At 44.9% G+C, this 17,653-nt stretch overlaps 1 protein-coding gene across 1 annotated transcript; it reads left to right on the forward strand.

Moving 5' to 3' along the window:
• Nucleotides 1-648: 648 nt before the first annotated feature.
• LOC120452077 lies at nt 649-16,973 on the forward strand. The gene is made up of 8 exons (XM_039636141.1): nt 649-708; nt 9,538-9,919; nt 10,689-10,849; nt 11,502-11,703; nt 12,058-12,309; nt 12,376-13,319; nt 13,489-13,692; nt 16,546-16,973. The coding sequence occupies exons 2-8, from the start codon at nt 9,543-9,545 to the stop codon at nt 16,821-16,823; spliced, it is 2,418 nt and encodes an 805-aa protein (XP_039492075.1). The 5' UTR covers nt 649-708; nt 9,538-9,542; the 3' UTR covers nt 16,824-16,973.
• The last annotated feature ends 680 nt before the right edge of the window (nt 16,974-17,653 follow it).

Below are 17,653 nucleotides of genomic sequence, written 5' to 3' on the forward strand. Positions count from 1 at the left end.
AGCAAGAAGCTGGAGAAGAAGCTCTGGCTCCGGTAAAAAAAAAGCCAAGTTCTCTGAGTGACTGAGACCCTGGCGAATAATACTTGCCAAGATCTCTGGCTTGGTTTACCTGGCCTGGCTTGGCTTTTTTGCTTGTTGCTTGCTGATTCTCTGCTTTTGGCCTGGCTTTCTTGGCTTCCTTCTGCTCGTCGCTTAAATAGTTGCAAATAAATTGTGTGGGTAGCGGTGGAAACTGGCAACAGCAAGTAAATTACTTCAATGTCACCTGCTGACGATTCAAACTCGAGATAAGCGCTCGACGTCAAGACGGATACAACATCCAACCATCCAACCATCCGACCATCCATCCGCTGCAGCCACTATAGACTATAGCTATCTCCCTAAGTTTTCTCTCTTTTAATGAAATTATCGCTGCATCTCATTGTTTGTCTGCCTTCCCTTGCCTCGCAGCGGTAAACATTATTTATTTAGTTCTCGTTTTCACATTAAACGTTGTCACACTAAACTCAATTGCCGCAGATGCAGATGCAGATGCCTTGATCTGTATCGCCCGTACTTTAGCTTTAAGTGGGTTTGTGGCTCAGAACCGGGCCCATTGTTGTAGGCAAATATTTAACTAATTTGCATTTGTTTGCCTTACAGATACAACGACGACAAGACCCGATCTGAAGTTTTAGAGGATTGAAGACACGAGAGCAAACAGTTAAGGTATGTGCCAAATCAAATATGGCCAGGGTTATGTCAAGTTCAGAGTGTCTGAGCCCCAGAATCGCAATAGGATGAGAATTCTACTTAAGAACCGCCAGGATTCTCGTGTATTTTAGTAGGCTATCCAGTTGACACCATACAATAATTTATGCATAGGCCAATTCCCAGAACACAGAAAACGATCGAGGATCGAGCCGAAACCATAACCGCTTTTCGATGCGACCGGAAGGTGTCTGCTTTTATAGAACGGGAAACATTTAAATTTTCAGCAAAACGAAGTGAGAACGATGAAACAAAACCATAAAATTCTAACGAGTGCGTTTTATGGGGGCCCGGGGTGGAAAATGCAGCCAAGAAAATGCTCTTGTTTGGTCGTAAAGTTTGATACCGACGCCATTTACCTGAGAGGTTTTTCAAATTTTCAAATCGCTTAAAAAATAAATTAAAGAAATCAAGTGAGTGTAAGAGGAAGTGCGTTAGCAGCACATGAAATACGCCGTAGCTAATATAATCAAGATAAGGATAAGCTTCACAATTCTTCTGGTATTCTTCTACAAGGTCAACCGAGTGAGATTCGTTTAGGTGCATTCCAGTGCATAGCAGCGACCCAGTTTTGGGTTCTCCGCCAACTAGGCTGATGTTTGACTAAATAGCAAATAATTTGGCGTGGGCTGGGGCCCCTCATATACGTACTCTCGTATATACCAATTCCGCCAGCTGACTGACGTGCAGACACTGCATAAATTAGCTGTCCATATAAAGCATTAAGATCAGGTATAGGAATCAGGCAAGGCATAATTGTGCAATGAATATTGTTAGCCAAGAACAGAAATGCCAGGGAGAGGGAGCCCAGTTCAGTTGTCGTGGCTTCTGCTTCTCTCCTTTTCACTCCCTGCCTTGTTGCCTTGTTGCCAATGTTGCATGCCGTTGGCCTGTTCCACTTTTGAGATGCTTTCTTGGCAGCATTTTCGCGTTGCTGCCTATCGGCAGATACAATTCCACGGCCACGGCCACGGCAGCGCGAATAAACTGAATAAAGTGAATAAACTGCACGCAGAGGACCAGCGGCTTTAATATTTATTGCGTTTTAAAGACGCATTCGAAATGGAAGCGATTGCCACAAATGGCAACTGTGGCCGGGCCATAAATCTTGGCCAGTGCAAATTATATAATGCGATACGTTCTATATATATAACGTGGCCAATTGGGCTACTGACTCTCTTTTTGGTGGTTATTTATGGCTCCATACAAGTCCGCTACGATCCGCTTCCTTTCCGAAAAGGACTTGATTTCTCTTCCTGTGGCAAATGGTGGGTATAAATAAATACAAACACCTGAACCGCAACAACCTGAAACTTGCAAACCGAAACCGGAAGTCCAACTGTGATGCTGAGATATTGATTCTGATTGCCCGGCAGCAGCGAAAGATCATCGGCCATCGAATGTGTGTAATGATGGTTAATAAATCAAACGGAGAATTACCTGGAATTCTGCAGACAGTCTGCGGCGGTAGCGTTTGTCTGCCTGCCAGATTCTTCAGCGCTCTGCAGCTCTTTGCAGATTGGCTTTTTGCTGCCTTCCTGTCTTGGCCAATTCCACTCGATGGATGCCAACAAATTAGCGCAACGTCGGCAAAGGCGAAATCATAAGGCTTGCAAAGCAAAAGCCACTGGCCAGTCATTTGGTCCGTCAGTCTATCAATCAGTCAATCCATCTGGCAAACAAACAAATCCCATTCCCATTCCAACGCCAAACTAAAATTGTTTTGCTTCTGTTTGCTTAGGCCAGTGTGCTGTTTGGCCAACACAAAACTTGTTTGTTTCCCCGCGATGTTTATTTGTTTGAATGTTTGTTGTCTTAGCTGCCGTAAGCCGCTTTTAACCCCTTGAGTGCCACATATTTAAGTGCCTGCCATTCATCCTTTGGTCCGCCTGTACCTGTTGTGCACACAAAACTTGTTGACAAATGACTAGATGGAAAGGTATTTAAAACGACAAAAGGAACGTCTGGTAGATAGATGAAATATGAGAAATATGATTCTTTCACAGAGGCTTACAAAGAGGTTATATATAAGAGTTTATATATAGTGCCGAATAGTCCTTCAAACCAGATTGGGAAAATATATTTTTGCCTATTTTCACCTGCATAGTTATAAATCCAAGTAATCTTAAAAGCAGATCACTTTTGTATGTGCGATTGCTGAGCACCTATCATAAAACTATCCTATCATAACTTTTAGCAGGAAACAAACGTGTGTCGTTAACTAATCAATGTTATCTTTAATTAGTCATTAGAATTTCTGGACAGCTTCGTTGTGTATTTAAATTGTCCATTTTATGTGCATCTTTCGCGCCCAAACGCCAAAGCGCCAAACCAACGCTCGCAAATGGGTTAATGGCACATTCTAATCGGCCCAAATACACGGAGAAGATATGGCTGAAAGTAGAGATCTTGGCCAGAATTCTAGCTTCGAGTTTAGATATTTAGATGGCAGCCGTTTTCCAGCAGCCAGACGGCCAACAATGTGAACGCAAATTGGCTTAAATGCAAAAAGCGTCGACAATTAGCTCCGCGGTCGGTGGTTCAGTGGCAAAAGTGGCAAAAGGTGGTTCGGTCGGTTGGTGGGTTGTTGGCTCAATGGCTCAGTGGTTCGGCGGCTCCATTTTCTGCAGTGGGTGGTTGTTGGCATATGCAGTTTACAGTTAGTTTGCGCCATGTTGACAGTTACGTGCGCCGACAGCTTCCACCTGCCAAGCGAACAAATGTTGCATAAATTAGCCAGCAAAACTGGAGCGGCCAATTCACATTGTTGCACATTGTGAATGTTGACTGTTGGCACTGGATGATGATGTTGCCGCCACCATTCGCAGCCTTTTGTACTTGCGTAATGCATTTTCACGCAATTTATAACCGTTTTTCCCCTTGGGAAACTGGGTCACCAGGAAAAGACCCCCAACAGGTGCAGCTCGGCTCAGCTTAGCTCAGTTCAAAAATTCTTGCAATTTGCATTTGATTGAGTCGTAAATTTGCAACGCACACATGAGTTACTATGTTGTTGTTGGTTGGTTGGTTGGGCGGTCGGTGGGTGAACAGTTAACTGGGCATAAATCATATGACTGTGGGAGGCGCGACCGCCAAGCGACCTGATTTCCAGATTTCCAGGTCCAGTTTTCTAGCTCTCGATGATGATGATGATGCGACTTTGGCGTGCGCTTTTCAATTTGTTTAGATTTTGTACGGGTTGTTTTTCCTCTTGTCTCTCGGCCGTTTCCTTTTCGGGCTTTGTCGGGATTTATGTTTGACTGTCAGCGGTTATGAATCTCTCCCCCAAGAATTTTCCAAAAAACGAGAAAAGCCAGCATGACGACACGTGCCAAGAGAGCATTCGATTTCGAAAAAGCATGCTTTTTCCATTGTTTTTTTGACTTTCAGTTGCCATTTAATTTACTTCTGGCCGGCTTTCTTTCACTTGTGTATACTTGCGCCAGTTTTCTAGAATTTCTAATAGCCGGCCGCGCACAGAGCAACTAGCATTCATTATTGTTTGCTTTTAAACGCTTTTTTATTGACTCGAATTAACGCTCAAGTAGAATTTGATGCCATCGGACAATGGAACGCAGAATGGCCAGGTGAAGGCTGGAATACCACAATGTGGGCTGTCAGAAAGCGAAATGTACTTGGCCACATGTCCCAAAGAACTCTCTATTCTCCGGTACCTTCACCGGATTCACCGCTTGCACTTCTCGCCACAAAGTTCGTTTTGTCACGTAGTTCAAATAAAATGTGTTTTTATGAGGCGATTAGTGGCCGCTGTTGCACGGGGCCTAAAGCATATCAACGGCCGAGAAAAAGTGAAAAGAACTTCAAGTGTTTATTGCCTGGCTTATGACCATAAAGTGCCACTCGCTCTGATGAAGATTAAGATGTAGCTGATGACGCGTATTTTTTAATGGGTTTCCAAGTGGCACATTTACGATGGTACATCTACGATATTTCTGCCACATGTGCCATAAATGATCATGAATGTCCATCCTAGGGATCTTTGATGATGAATGTTTTGGCATTGTCTTGAAACAAAGAAATCCAAATAGATTTCTTCTAGATATACAGAGTGATTGGAGAGCGCTTGGAAATTGTCAATCCAAATGCTTCCTCTACTTACATACCACAGATCGCAACTGAAGCCAATTCACCAATCAAAATCGATATTCTGCAGCCAAAGAATGCTACCCGTACATTTACCTATACTTTCCATGCCAACTGTCGTTCCTCAGCCTTATCAGGGGCATTTATCGAGCTGCTTTGGCAGCGAACTTGTTCTGTATCGCGCCGAGTTCCTTAAGCATTTTTCTGATACTTGTGCGAGAGCATTCTGAATGACATTATCTATAAACTAAACAACGCAATTTGCATTGCTAAATGGCTGGGGATGCATCCCGGGATTCTGGGGGGGGAAACACGCCCCGCCTCAGCATAACTGAGATTCCTTTGCATGTCATGAGCATTTGTGCGGGACTCCGTTACTCTGAATGTTAGATGTTAGATGTTAGATGGAGTTCGCTCTGCTCCGTAGTCCACAATACGGTGTTCTTGTGGCCGTGGCCATGTATTTATGCGCTCTAAACATTGTTAGTTATGCAACAGGCAGCAACAGGCAGCAACAACCAGTCCCCTCCACTTATGCAGCATGACAGCAGTGGCGAGGAGAACACAAAGAAGACAACCACGACAACATCAGCAGCAATCATTGGCGGGCATCGATGATGGCAAGGCCTACATTTCAATGTCAGCTGGCCCAGTGCTACCAATCAAGTTGTTAACTATGCAAAAGTAGTAAATTGCGAAGCGGTCGGTCAGAGCATCAGCACCACTCAGCCGCACTCAGCAGCAGTCTGCAGCAATTGTTATGAACTGAACTTTAAATAACAATCAGCCAAGTGCCGTTAAATGAATGCGACATTGTTCTGCAGTTGCAGCTCCGAGCTGAGCAATATTAATTTGCGGCCTTACGTTAAGGCTAAGATATTTGCATAATAAACGCCAACGCCTTGGCAAAAGCAGGCTGTTTATCTCCGGTTACCGCCTGCCCATCGGCCAAAAGCGCATTCTCATCTTATGGGCATTCTGAATCCCATTTTATTGGCGAGGTGGCTAAGGTGCTGGTGCTGGTGTTGGTGCTGAGCCACTGCAGTCGCTCACCTCGTACATTTCCGAAAAGTAATGGCCCGGCCAACAGTGATAATTTATCACTGGCCAGCAGCCGGACATGCGGCAAAGCTCAACGGTACTTGCGCTGGCCAACACAATGCCTGTTTTGGCCCGGTCTTTGGTCTTTAGTCTTCGGCTAGTAGACTCCAGTCTGCAAGTCCTCAAGTCTGCAAGTCTTTGGACTGAACCGCCATTGTGCACCGGTCTCAATTTGTGCGCTCTCGGCCAGCACAATCAAATTGATATTTGCTGCTATATTTAGTTTATGATAATGCCGCCTCGGCGACTCCAGTGCTAATATGCTGCTTCCTTCTGGTAGAGAGCACTCATTTCTCGGCAGGCCACATTTATTATGCATGCTCAGGCCGACTGGCACTGTAAGCCTGCAGTCAAGTTTTTCCTTCTTTCTACTGAGAAAGTGTTTTTTTTTTTTCTTTGAGCTGCAAAGTCAATTAGCATTTGGCATTTAGTTGGCATAAATTCGAATCGACCCGACCGACCGAAAATATTATGCCTACTGTGGGAACCAGCATACGAAACTAGAGAAATTGGTATTGATTATATTGAAAAGCGGCAAGATGGGGTAGGCTGACCTTTCGATCGGCAAAGTAAAGCGAATCGAATTCAATCTAAACGTTTTCAATTAGATTTGCATCGGCAAATGAGTTCATCTTTTGTTTTCACTTGCCACAGAGTTGCAGAGACGGGGCGAAAAGCCATTAGCAAATTTGATAGAAACTCGTAGGCCTCAATCAAAGCACCATAGACACCATACACACATGCTTAGTTCGTTTCGTGAGTCTTTTGTTTATGGGCCAGACATTAACAAGGAAGAATTGTTGGAAACTAGGAAACAACTGCGAATGGCCAATGGCCGGGTCTCACCTAATAACTAACCAAATTGTATCTCTCTCTCTTCGATTGGAATCGCAGAGTAGTTTACATGATTGATAGATGGAAAACCGCTTCCAGCAACGATGCGGCGGCTGGTTAACGTTCAATTAGTGAAATTGATAGACATATCTAAGCTCGTCGGGGGGAAATCATCAGCCATTGAAGAACCAAAAGTCAGAGAGTACGAAAAGAATAACAGAAAAACGGAAAAGGCCAAAAAAAGATTTGACTGGCCACAAATTACAGCAACTGGTTAATTAAAATGTAGCTACCCTTTTTTCCTACGTTCGGTTACGCTCACATGAAAATTCTAAGTGCCACGAAACCACAGAACGTTTTTCCTGAATCCCCCGGAATCCAGAATTTTGAGTTAACCGCATGCCACACACACGCACGTTTACCGTTCCTCTGGTGGTGGGGCAATTCTTCTCTTGGTTTTTCTGTCCACTTTGGTCAACGGCTCATTACATTTGTGGGTTAGCAGGTGAAACTGAACCGAATCGAAAGGAAAACCCACAGAGGAAGGGCCAGAGAAAAGCCAGAAAGCCAAAAAGCCACGAGATAAGAATGGGTCTGCAATCAAAGTCAATGTTTCGGCCCGCGGTGGCTTATTAAAAGCGCGTTGCGTTGTCTGTCGAGGCCTATAATTAGCATAAATTCATTCATATAACTACTAATTGCAAGTGGAAGTGAGCGTTCCGTAATGAGTTCGCCTCTGGTTTATTCTTCGGTTTCTTCAGCTTCTTTGGTTTTTTTTTTATATTTTTTGTTTTCCCATTTTGCCGTTCAATTGAGCAGAAGAATGGTGGCGCGCACCACCGGGATGATCGAGGGGTCTGGTTGCAGGTTGCAGATTCCAGGTTGCAGGTTCCAGCCACATATTGTTTTTGGTGCAGTATCTTAAAGCATGTTATTAACATTAACGGTTCTTTCTCCCCACTCTTGTTTGGTTTTCATAATTTATGTGTGAGCCGATGTTGCAGTCGACCAGGCGCAGGAGGAGGCTTTCGAGGTGTGGGCGTGGCCCTGGTTTTGCATGCAACCCACCTTCCGGCTAACCCCTGCTCCTAATTAATTATGTAACTGACGAAACATTAAACAAACGCCTAGCCACAGAGTTTATAACGAAAATGTACAAAAAGCCAGGAAAATCCGAACGAAACTCTTTTCTCACGCAGCCGCTTATTAACCGCTAAATCTTCTTCGTTGTGTCTCCCCGCAAAATAATGAGCCACACTTTAGATTATCTCACAGGTGGCTCAGCGCAGTGCGAATCTCGAATTTCTTACTGCTTTGTCTTTTTACTGCTGGTTGGTGAAACTTAAGTTTTACTCTTGACGTCCATCGGCAGCCGAAAGTCATAAAAATATTTAACGACATGAAAATGTCTGTTTCGCTTGCCTTTTTATGAAGAGGAGATACAGCTTAAATTCACTTTCACGCCGAATTGCGGAAAATAGTGTGTTACTTAGGTATTAGCGAAAAACGGAAACATTTGAATATATCTTAGATACGACAGCTATAAAGTGTTAATTGTTTCGCGCGTTTGAAGTGAGATTGCATAAGAGATTAGCAGAGAGTTATAGCAGAGTCAAGTTACTATGTCGACTGGTCAATGACTTCAGGAAAATTGTGTAATAATAATAAGAAGAAACGTTAAGTATGTTCCTAGATGCCAAGTACTTGCAGCAAGTACTTAAGTAAAGTTCGAGTGGGTTCATCTGCGAATTTAATAGCATTTCCCTCTTTGAGCCTTTATGAGAAGTAGTAGCCGAAACAGGTCCTGTTCTTTTAAAGCGTCAAAGGAAAAGCCGAAACAATAAAAGTGTTATGACCCTAAACACATATTTTAAATGAGATGAGATTACACGAGAAGTATGTTCAACCCACTCTGTAATAATACTTATTATCACTTCTGACTGATCATTATGTTCCGAAGATTAGGTTTAGATATGTTCCCCTTAGGAAAACATTTCGCGGTAATTTATTATGAGGTGAGCATGTAGGGGTCATATTTCATAGGTAATAATATTAATTATCCCAGCTGACTGAAAGCACCTATGTATATAGTTGATGTATCTGGAACAGTGCACAGCTATACTAGGTGAAATCTGGGCACCTGGGGTTTCAGGGCTCTGGGATCTCCTCGGTCTCCCAGGTTTTGCCCCAGCATGGTGCCACCTACGCCCGGTCGCATCCAGACACTCTCTTTCCGTAGTACTCCTCCGAAATATTTCCCAGGCGGCGGCGCTTTTCACACATAAAACTTCGCCCCACTGAGGGCCTCAGCAATGTTTTTGTTCTGATTGTCGGTGGTGCAACTGTTATTGTATATGCACAATAGGAAGACCCTAGCGCATCTGTAGCTTTAATTAAACGCTGCGAACACACAGCGAACAACCCAAGCAATTAAAGCTCGAACACAGAAAGGCACAGGGAATGCCATGGAATGCCATAGAATAGCATCGAAGACACAGAGTTCCGTTCCGTTTTCATTCCTGGGCGAGCAAAGCCCCCAAAGCCTCCAAAGCCCCCGTGGAGGAACCCTAGTTTCTGCTTAGACTAACGCCAAACTAATAAAATGCACACCAGGAATTACATACGTTGCGCGTAATGTGAAATTAGTTGCCTAATTAACATTTAGCCGTCTCCCCGGGGGCTTAGCTTTGGAGCACACAGACTACCAGGTCCCCACCATACTCACACCGTGTACCATTTCAATTGCAGACAAAATGTTTCTACGTCGCTGCACCTTACTGCTGCTGATCTGCCTAATTGCGAGTGACGCCGCCAGCGCCGCACGCAAAACAAAGCGTCCTGTCAAGCCGGTCAAGCAGACCAATCCGCGCACCAATGTAACGCCCTCGCCGCCGGCAGTCGCCTCATCGGGCAGTTCCACACCCGCCAGCACCAGCAGCACTACCACCACGGAAGGAAGGGGCGACCAGGAGGTGGTCACAGTCGGATCTGCAGCTCCAGCCGGCAGCGGAGAACTGCCCAAGCCTCTGGTCACGCCCATCGAAGTGCAGCCCGAGGCGAAGACGGACAAGCCAACAGCTCAGGAGGAGGACTGCGATCCAGATATGATTGGCTTTGAGATTATTACCGGGTGAGTTCAGTTCTCAAAACTAAGGTGTTTGTGCACTTAGTCACAAACTCCGTTTGCCAAACAGTGTCAAGAATTGCAATAGAGATTAGAAATGGAGATTTCCTCTTTACCCAAGTCAGTTTAATCAAAAACAAACATTTTTGTGGAGTATTGCATAATGAATGGAAAATGTTACTCTGAACACCACCACCTTTTCAAAACTGTCACAAAACAATGCGGAGTTTCACTCAGCCCACAGCTTGCGCAACCGCCGGCATTATAGAAACTTGATTACATTTTATGGCCACTTGTTATTTTCACTTTTGCTTTTCTTCTAAAAATTTGAATTTTTGAGCGACAACACAATGGGCCGGCCACAGGTTTATTCATGTCGAATGAGATGCACCTCGACATCTGGGCCAATTAACATTTCCATAAGAAGAGAAGACGCGATAACGGTGAACCCAGAAAGGGAACCAGCAAAGGGAATCCCACCACCACAGCACCGCTAACTGGCATATGCAAATTGTGGCTTCGGTAGGAGTGACGCTCTTTGGTTAAAACGTGACTAATCCATGAACCGAACTCAAGCGAACTCATCGCCTGCCGCAAGTTCGTTGCCTCAGTCTTTTGTTTTGAGCCGTCTATAATGAATACCCGCTATCGCAAGAATGTCCGACCACTTTCGTTTTCAATCGAATTGGGAATCTATTAGTGGGACCGGGACCATAAATCATTCGGCAATCTGGGAATCGATCTAATTTATAAATCATCTTTTCTCGCTTTTCAGCTACGTGCTTTCGGCTCCCTCGAAAATGCTGGACACTCTGCCCGGCACATTGATGCTAACCGACTGCTTGGAGGCCTGCCAAAATAACGAGTCCTGCAGCGCTGTCAACTACGAAACCGGATTGTGTGTGCTGTTCAAGACGACCGCCGATAAATTGCCAGGTGAGTTAGAAAGTGTGAGAATTTCAAACGGCTGTGTGCTGTTTTATATTTCTTTTTGTGCCAAAGAAAGCTCAATAATTCAGGCGACTCAGCGGCTCAGCGACTCAGCGACACAGCCACTCGGCCGTTCATTCATTCATTTACTCAATTACTGAGTTCTAGTTCATGCAGGTCGGCTGCGGTTGTCGTGGCCCGGAGGCATAAATCACCCGCGTGTTCGCAGAAAAAACAAAAAAAAAAAAAAAAAAAAACAGAAATAAATAAAAGCGAACCTGCAGCAGCACACGCCTCTTGCTTTTACGCACGACGCGGTTTTTGGCCCGGCCTGCAAACTAGATTTTTGCCTATTCTGCAGGCAAACTGGCTTTTGGCATAGTAACGCATAATTTCTGCAGCCTCAGCCTTCCCAGTCGAATCTCGAATGTCGATGCAGTTGTCGTGGCTCGGCTGATTCAGCTGATTCAGCTGACTCTGCTCCAAAAGACTGGGGCTTTTGCCCGTTTCTCAACGCCTGTTACTTCGCAGTGAAGGGGCGTGTGCGTAAAACGCATAAAATACGCACATCGCCGTTGCCTATCCCCCATTTACCGCCTCCCGCCTCCCGCCTTCCGCCTTGCAACCACTTTTCATTTCTCAATTTCTGCGTTTTCAGGTTCACTTTCGCGCTCGCAGTTTCCGGTTTTCACCATCTACGCACAGAAATCGTGTTTGGGCGTGCGTCCTTGCTCGAAGGCCTGGTGCATCGATCGCGTTCAAGGTTACCGCCTCCCGGAGCACGTCAAATCTAGTCAGACGGTTCTGTCGCGACGCGACTGCTTAGAACTCTGCTTGGGGGAGACCGAATTCACATGCCGGTGAGTGTTGATTCTTTCACTTTGGTAGCTTGCGACTTAAATACAAATGTGTAGTTGTCTTGGTTATCTGACAATATAAACATCATATGAAGTGACTAGTACTAAAAGGCTTGATACTTGATAACCACCCTGTACGAAAGGTTTTAACATATTTTATAGCATTTTAAGATTTTGACAAACATTGCTAACACTTGAAGATTTCGAGCGCTTTAACTCGATGTCATTGCTCTCGTTCAAACTTGCCAATCTTTCCTAATTCCTTCTCGTACCGCTTACTTTCTTCCACTAACTTCGCCACTCGCTTTCTGCACTTCACTCTTCCCTATACCGCCCTATACCGCTCAATCCACTCAGATCGGCGAACTACTACCGCCACTCGGGTCTGTGTGAACTGTCCGACATGGACCGCATAACCTTGTCTGCTGGAGGAAGTGTGGAGCCCTACGATGGAGCCGACTATCTGGAGAACAACTGCGCCGAGGAGCCCAGCAAACTGTGCGAGTTCAAGAGGATTTCGGGAAAGATCCTGAAGACAGTGGATTCGGTTTACCAGGACATCAACACCATCGACGAGTGCCGCGATCTCTGTCTAAACTCGCCCTACAGGTAGGGTATTCTTTAGGCGAAAATTTGAGCCCTCTCTGATAGCCACCTTAATGCAATCCCGTTCAGATGCCACTCTTACGACTACAACGACACTGGAGACATGGTCTGCCGACTGTCGCACCACAGCCGCGCCACCTTGACCGACGTGATGGATCCCTACTTGGATGTGCCCGAGGCAGCTACCTATGAACTGTCAGCCTGCTACAATGTATCCATTGAGTGCCGCTCCGGTGAGATGATCACCAAGATTAGAACGTCAAAACTGTTCGATGGCAAGGTTTACGCCAAAGGAGCTCCCAAATCCTGCGCTGTGAACGTGAACAACTCATTGGAGTTTGACTTCCGCATGGGCTACAATGACCTGGAGTGCAATGTGCGCCAGAGTGCTTATGGCAGATATATGAACGACATAGTTATCCAACATCACGACATGATTGTCACCTCCTCCGATCTTGGCCTCGCCGTTTCCTGTCAGTACGATTTGACCAATAAAACAGTGCTGAATGATGTGGACCTTGGAGTAACTGGAGAGATTGAGTCCTCCCTGAGCGAAGAGATCACCATTGATTCGCCCAATGTGATCATGAAGATCACCTCCAGAGATGGCAGCGACATGAAGAGGATCGCAGAGGTTGGGGATCCGCTTGCCCTGCGATTCGAGATCGTGGAGCCCAACAGTCCGTACGAGATCTTCGTGAGGGAACTGGTGGCCATGGATGGCTCGGACAGCGCCGAGATAACGCTGATCGATGCTAATGGCTGCCCCACCGACCAATACATCATGGGCACCATCCAGAAGCTGGCGCAAAACCGCAAGGTGCTGCTCTCCCAGTTCGACGCCTTCAAGTTTCCTTCGAGCGAAGTGGTCCAGTTTCGTGCCTTGGTCACGCCCTGCATTCCACGCTGCGAACCCGTGATTTGCGACAGCGAAGATGGCGCCAGTGGAGAGCTCAAGTCTTTGGTTTCGTACGGGCGCAAGAAGAGATCGGTGCTGAATGGAACTGATGGAGGTAAGTAGTTCTAGTGCCATTTAACTGCTCGGACTGATGATGTATAGATGTCAAATCGATACCAATTATAAAATTTATAAAATAATCATTTACATGATGTTGAGCTTCTTTTGAATATTTTCGTTTCGATACCAATCCTTACTACAAAGTCATTTCCCCTTTCTTGCAGCCGAGTTCTTGCTCAGCACACGCCACCGTCGTGATGTGGGCCCTGTGGATGATAACATACTGCTCATGCAGTCCATACAAATCACAGACAAGTTCGGGTTCCAGCCAGAGGATGGCACCACTACCCATGGAAATGACAGCGGTCCCCACGAGAAGGCCTATGCGGGCGTGGCCCAGGACAAGCTCACTTGCCTTAATGGCTATGGTAAGTTGGATGTTCCTTTCCGGGGGCTCTGTGAAAAAGCCCAATCAAGCGCAAATCAAAGCTAGCTTGATTTGCATAGACAAGCTGGAGGATCAGGAGCTGAAGCTAGAACCGAATCCGCAGTTGGACGACATCGTGTCCTCTGCGCGTCGTGAGGCGCTCAGCTTGTTCTTGGCTCGCTAATTTTGATAATGAATCAATTTTTCATCATTGCCGACTTGAGCAAGAGGCCTTAAATTAGGTTCTTCGTTGTCCAGAACGTGTTCTGTGTTATGATGGCGGACTGGCTCGTTCCTGGTGTCTCTGCTGGCTCACGACCAGGTCACTAGTTCACCCAATGCTGTGCAGCAGGATTCTGCACGCCTCGTTTTCGTGCGGCGCGAAAATCTTTCTGCACAGTTGGTTGTCCATCCAGATGGCTGCTGGGTTTTCAGCTCCCGAGCTCTCGAGCTCTCGATCTCTCGAGCTCCAAAGCTCCAGCATCTCCCAAGTGTCACTGCTTTTGTGGAGCAATTTCCAGGCCGCGTTGAAGCGTTAAATTGACAGCTCGTTAGACGAATGAAACTCCACTGGACCACCAAACATCAGGCGCACATTTCAGTTGTAATTACGCGCTGCATTTCCAGGCATTTCAAAGCATTTCAAGGCAGATCAGAGGCGAGCAAACCGAAGCAATTAGAGCAACGGTTCTACCTGTGCTTAAGCTCATTTGCCGCACACATTGCCCACTGAAATCACCTGGCCAACTTGGATGTGCGTGTGCACCCAGGAGAATGAGAATCTTGGCCTTCGTCTTTGGCATGCAGAGCGGCAATTTAACGCCGCATCAACGACACCCTGTAATTTGTGAAAGCTTATGAGCGCTTTACATTCTGCAGCGGTATTTATTTAGAAATGGATCTTTCCCATTACGTCAATCATTTTAATACTACTCTATGGTAGTTCAGGAACCTAATTTCTAGCATTACTTCGAAAATAATCTCCTAAGTTCAGATGAGTAATTTCGCTTTCATCAAATTCTCCATAATTCAAAGTGTTTTTCGCCTAATAGCCATTTTGACAGTCATAAGATTGGTTGTCTTAACCAACACTTATTGTTATAAATTTAGATTGTCGCTTATTTTCGATTTTTGTTTATAGATCTTGGGATAGGCATTGCTAAATGTAGATTTATATTTCCTACTAATCGATAATCCATTTCAGTTTTCCTGGCTGCTCTCAATTCCCGGTTACTCCTGTCAGTCAAAAAAAAAATCAAGTAAATGAATTAGTTCTATATCATTTTGAACTTAGTAATTTTCTTGGATTTTGCTATTTAATTTAATGTTCCCTTCACGGCAAAGTTTCCAATAGACTTCAATGAAAATTTGTACGTTTAATGAATCATTAATTTGCTTTTAGTGCTTGCGCAGCGAGTTAATCCTTTGAATTTAAAAAGTTTAATTTTTATGAGCCTCCTTTCAGCAGATATCTGGATACACCTTTAATATTTCGAGAGATTTTCAGCGCTTTTCCTTGCTCTCTCTTTGTTCTGGCTCCAGTTTCATCAAATTATTTACCATTTTGTGGGTTTACTCGTTGCCCCCGAAACTCCCACAACTTCGTGGACCGTTTATAGTAATTGTTATAATTTTGTATATTTTCGTCGATTCCTCTTTTGTTGCTTTTTGTTACTATTATTGTAGTCTTCTTGTTGCGATGAAAAAGCGGAGGCAAATACATAAATAAAAGTCTCAAGTGCGTGCACTTTGTTATTGAAACTCATTCAAGTCATGGAAATCATGATGATGGTGATGACGATGTTGTGGCTCTCGGTTTGTTTGTTGATTTGTTTTCGGCTTACTTTTTATGGTCATTTGAGGAACGAACAACCACAACAATGCTACCAAGTAATCTCTGATAGTCATCTGGCATGTCGTCGACGCTGTTGCTCTTAAATTCTGATTTCGTGAACTGGACAAAAACAGCAGAGGCAGCAACGCATGCAACTTGAGCACTGCACTGCAGCACAGCTCGACTTTGAGTTTGAGTTTGACTTTGAGTTTGGCGGCACTTTCACCCGATTTCTACCGGCTGTGGTTCGGTATTTCGTATTTCCTCCGCTGGAGCCCGGCTTATTTATGTGGCATGTTGCACTGTTAAGAACCCAGGCAAACGGGGAAACATGCGATGTCTAGGGTATAGAAAGTGAAGCCAAAGAGTCCAAGTCCGAGTCCAAGTCCGAGTCCGAGTCCGAGTCTGTGCCGAAATATGCAACTCATGCATTAAATTGTCGTTGTTTTATTTCTCATTGTTTTTGTTTATCTTCAACTTGTTGCTGTCAAACTTGGTCACTTGGTCACTCTGCGTCTTGGGACCTTGGAGCTATATTCTTCTTTTCGCTCCTCTACTTTGGTTTCAGTCCACTTCGAAGTGGGTCAAGTGGCGCCCACTTTTGTTTTCTGTGATAACCAAGCCGATCTGAGGTCACTTCTGCCTTTTTTTTCCTCTCGTTCTGGTTTTCCGCCCATCGAAGCGATCTTATCGGCATTTTGCCGGCTATCCGCAACCAGTTTCCATCGAAACTTTTCGAACTAGATCGGTAACTCGAGATAATCCCCTTGATTTATGGCGATAAGAGGCCGACTTCCCTTTTTAAAGTGCTCGAGTAACAATCTGGAGCGAATTCGGGTTTTCTAATTCTCAAGTGGCCTAGGCTAAAGGAAGATTAATGATTTAATGAAATAAAAAGTGGGAGCTTGCTCCATTTCGACATGTGTGTAATAATACTTTGAGAGTAAGGCGGCTTTTTCCCATTGATTTATAAAAAAAACCAAAAATCACAGCAGTTTTTTTCGCAATCTATTCTTTCAGGACTTATCATGGCAGGAGCCCTGTTCCTGTTGGCCCAGCTGAGCATCTTCGGCATCTGGAAGACCGTGCAGCGCCGCAGCAGCAAGGAGCGCTACCTATACCAGCACGAGCCCACGCCCACCATCACCTACGGAGCGCCCACCATGCTGTACGGACCACCGCCCAACTCCTCCGCCGGATCCTCGGCCTCGGGAGCGTCGTACGGGGGCAGTGCCAAGGACACGCTGAGCAAACTCTACGACAGCGGCATCAACGGGCGCTACGGACAGCAGTTCTAGGGGAGATCTGGGTGGCTCTGGCTGTTTGCCGGGAACACTTAGCTGGGAACAAACGCAATATGCCTCGAAAGCTTCAAAAGATTCGATGAGACTTGAATAGAAAATATTCGCCTAGCAGCGACACATGAAATCTAAAATCATTGAGAACCCTTGATTAATCCAGCCTAGACTAAGTCTACGATTAGTTTACACTCGGAGTTTTGACTCCCTTTTTTTACGATACAATAGAATGCGCGCTTTTAAATGCACTGGAAATGCACAGGAAAATGGAGATTCCAGCATTTTAAATCGGCGCATTGACAAGAAAAGAACGGAAATTGAACCCGATAAATTCGAGTAAGTTTATAGAGCTACCAACTCTCTAGCGAAAGTTAGGCTAATTATAAGTTTAGTGAGAAATCTGCTTCATGTCCTCGAGCGTAATGCATTTATAACTATACTATTTATTATTAACTATATTGCTGCTCTCAATTAACCCGCAAAGTTTGCCAAATAATTTTGTATCAAAATGTTTTGCGCCAGGCTTCTGTGCAGGGCGGCATTTCCAAATTTCCGGATCCCAACAATCCTCTTAACCTAACTATTAATTTTCGAATCATACTTCTTATTATTTATTCGCCGAGACGACAGGCGGTGCTAGTTATTAGGAACTTCTGAGAGACTTAGTTTAATCTCAAGCAGAAAGGAGGAGAAGAGATGAAGAGTAATAAACGTAAATTTAATAAACGAATTGTACTGATTAAGTAATGCAATAAACCTTACGCCTAAATAAAAATATTTATTAATAAATGTCTAAACATAAATAAAGCTGTCTGTTTTAATTGGTGAAA

The sequence above is a fragment of the Drosophila santomea genome, chromosome 3R (assembly GCF_016746245.2).
Source record: "Drosophila santomea strain STO CAGO 1482 chromosome 3R, Prin_Dsan_1.1, whole genome shotgun sequence".
Taxonomy (NCBI): Eukaryota; Metazoa; Arthropoda; class Insecta; order Diptera; family Drosophilidae; genus Drosophila; species Drosophila santomea.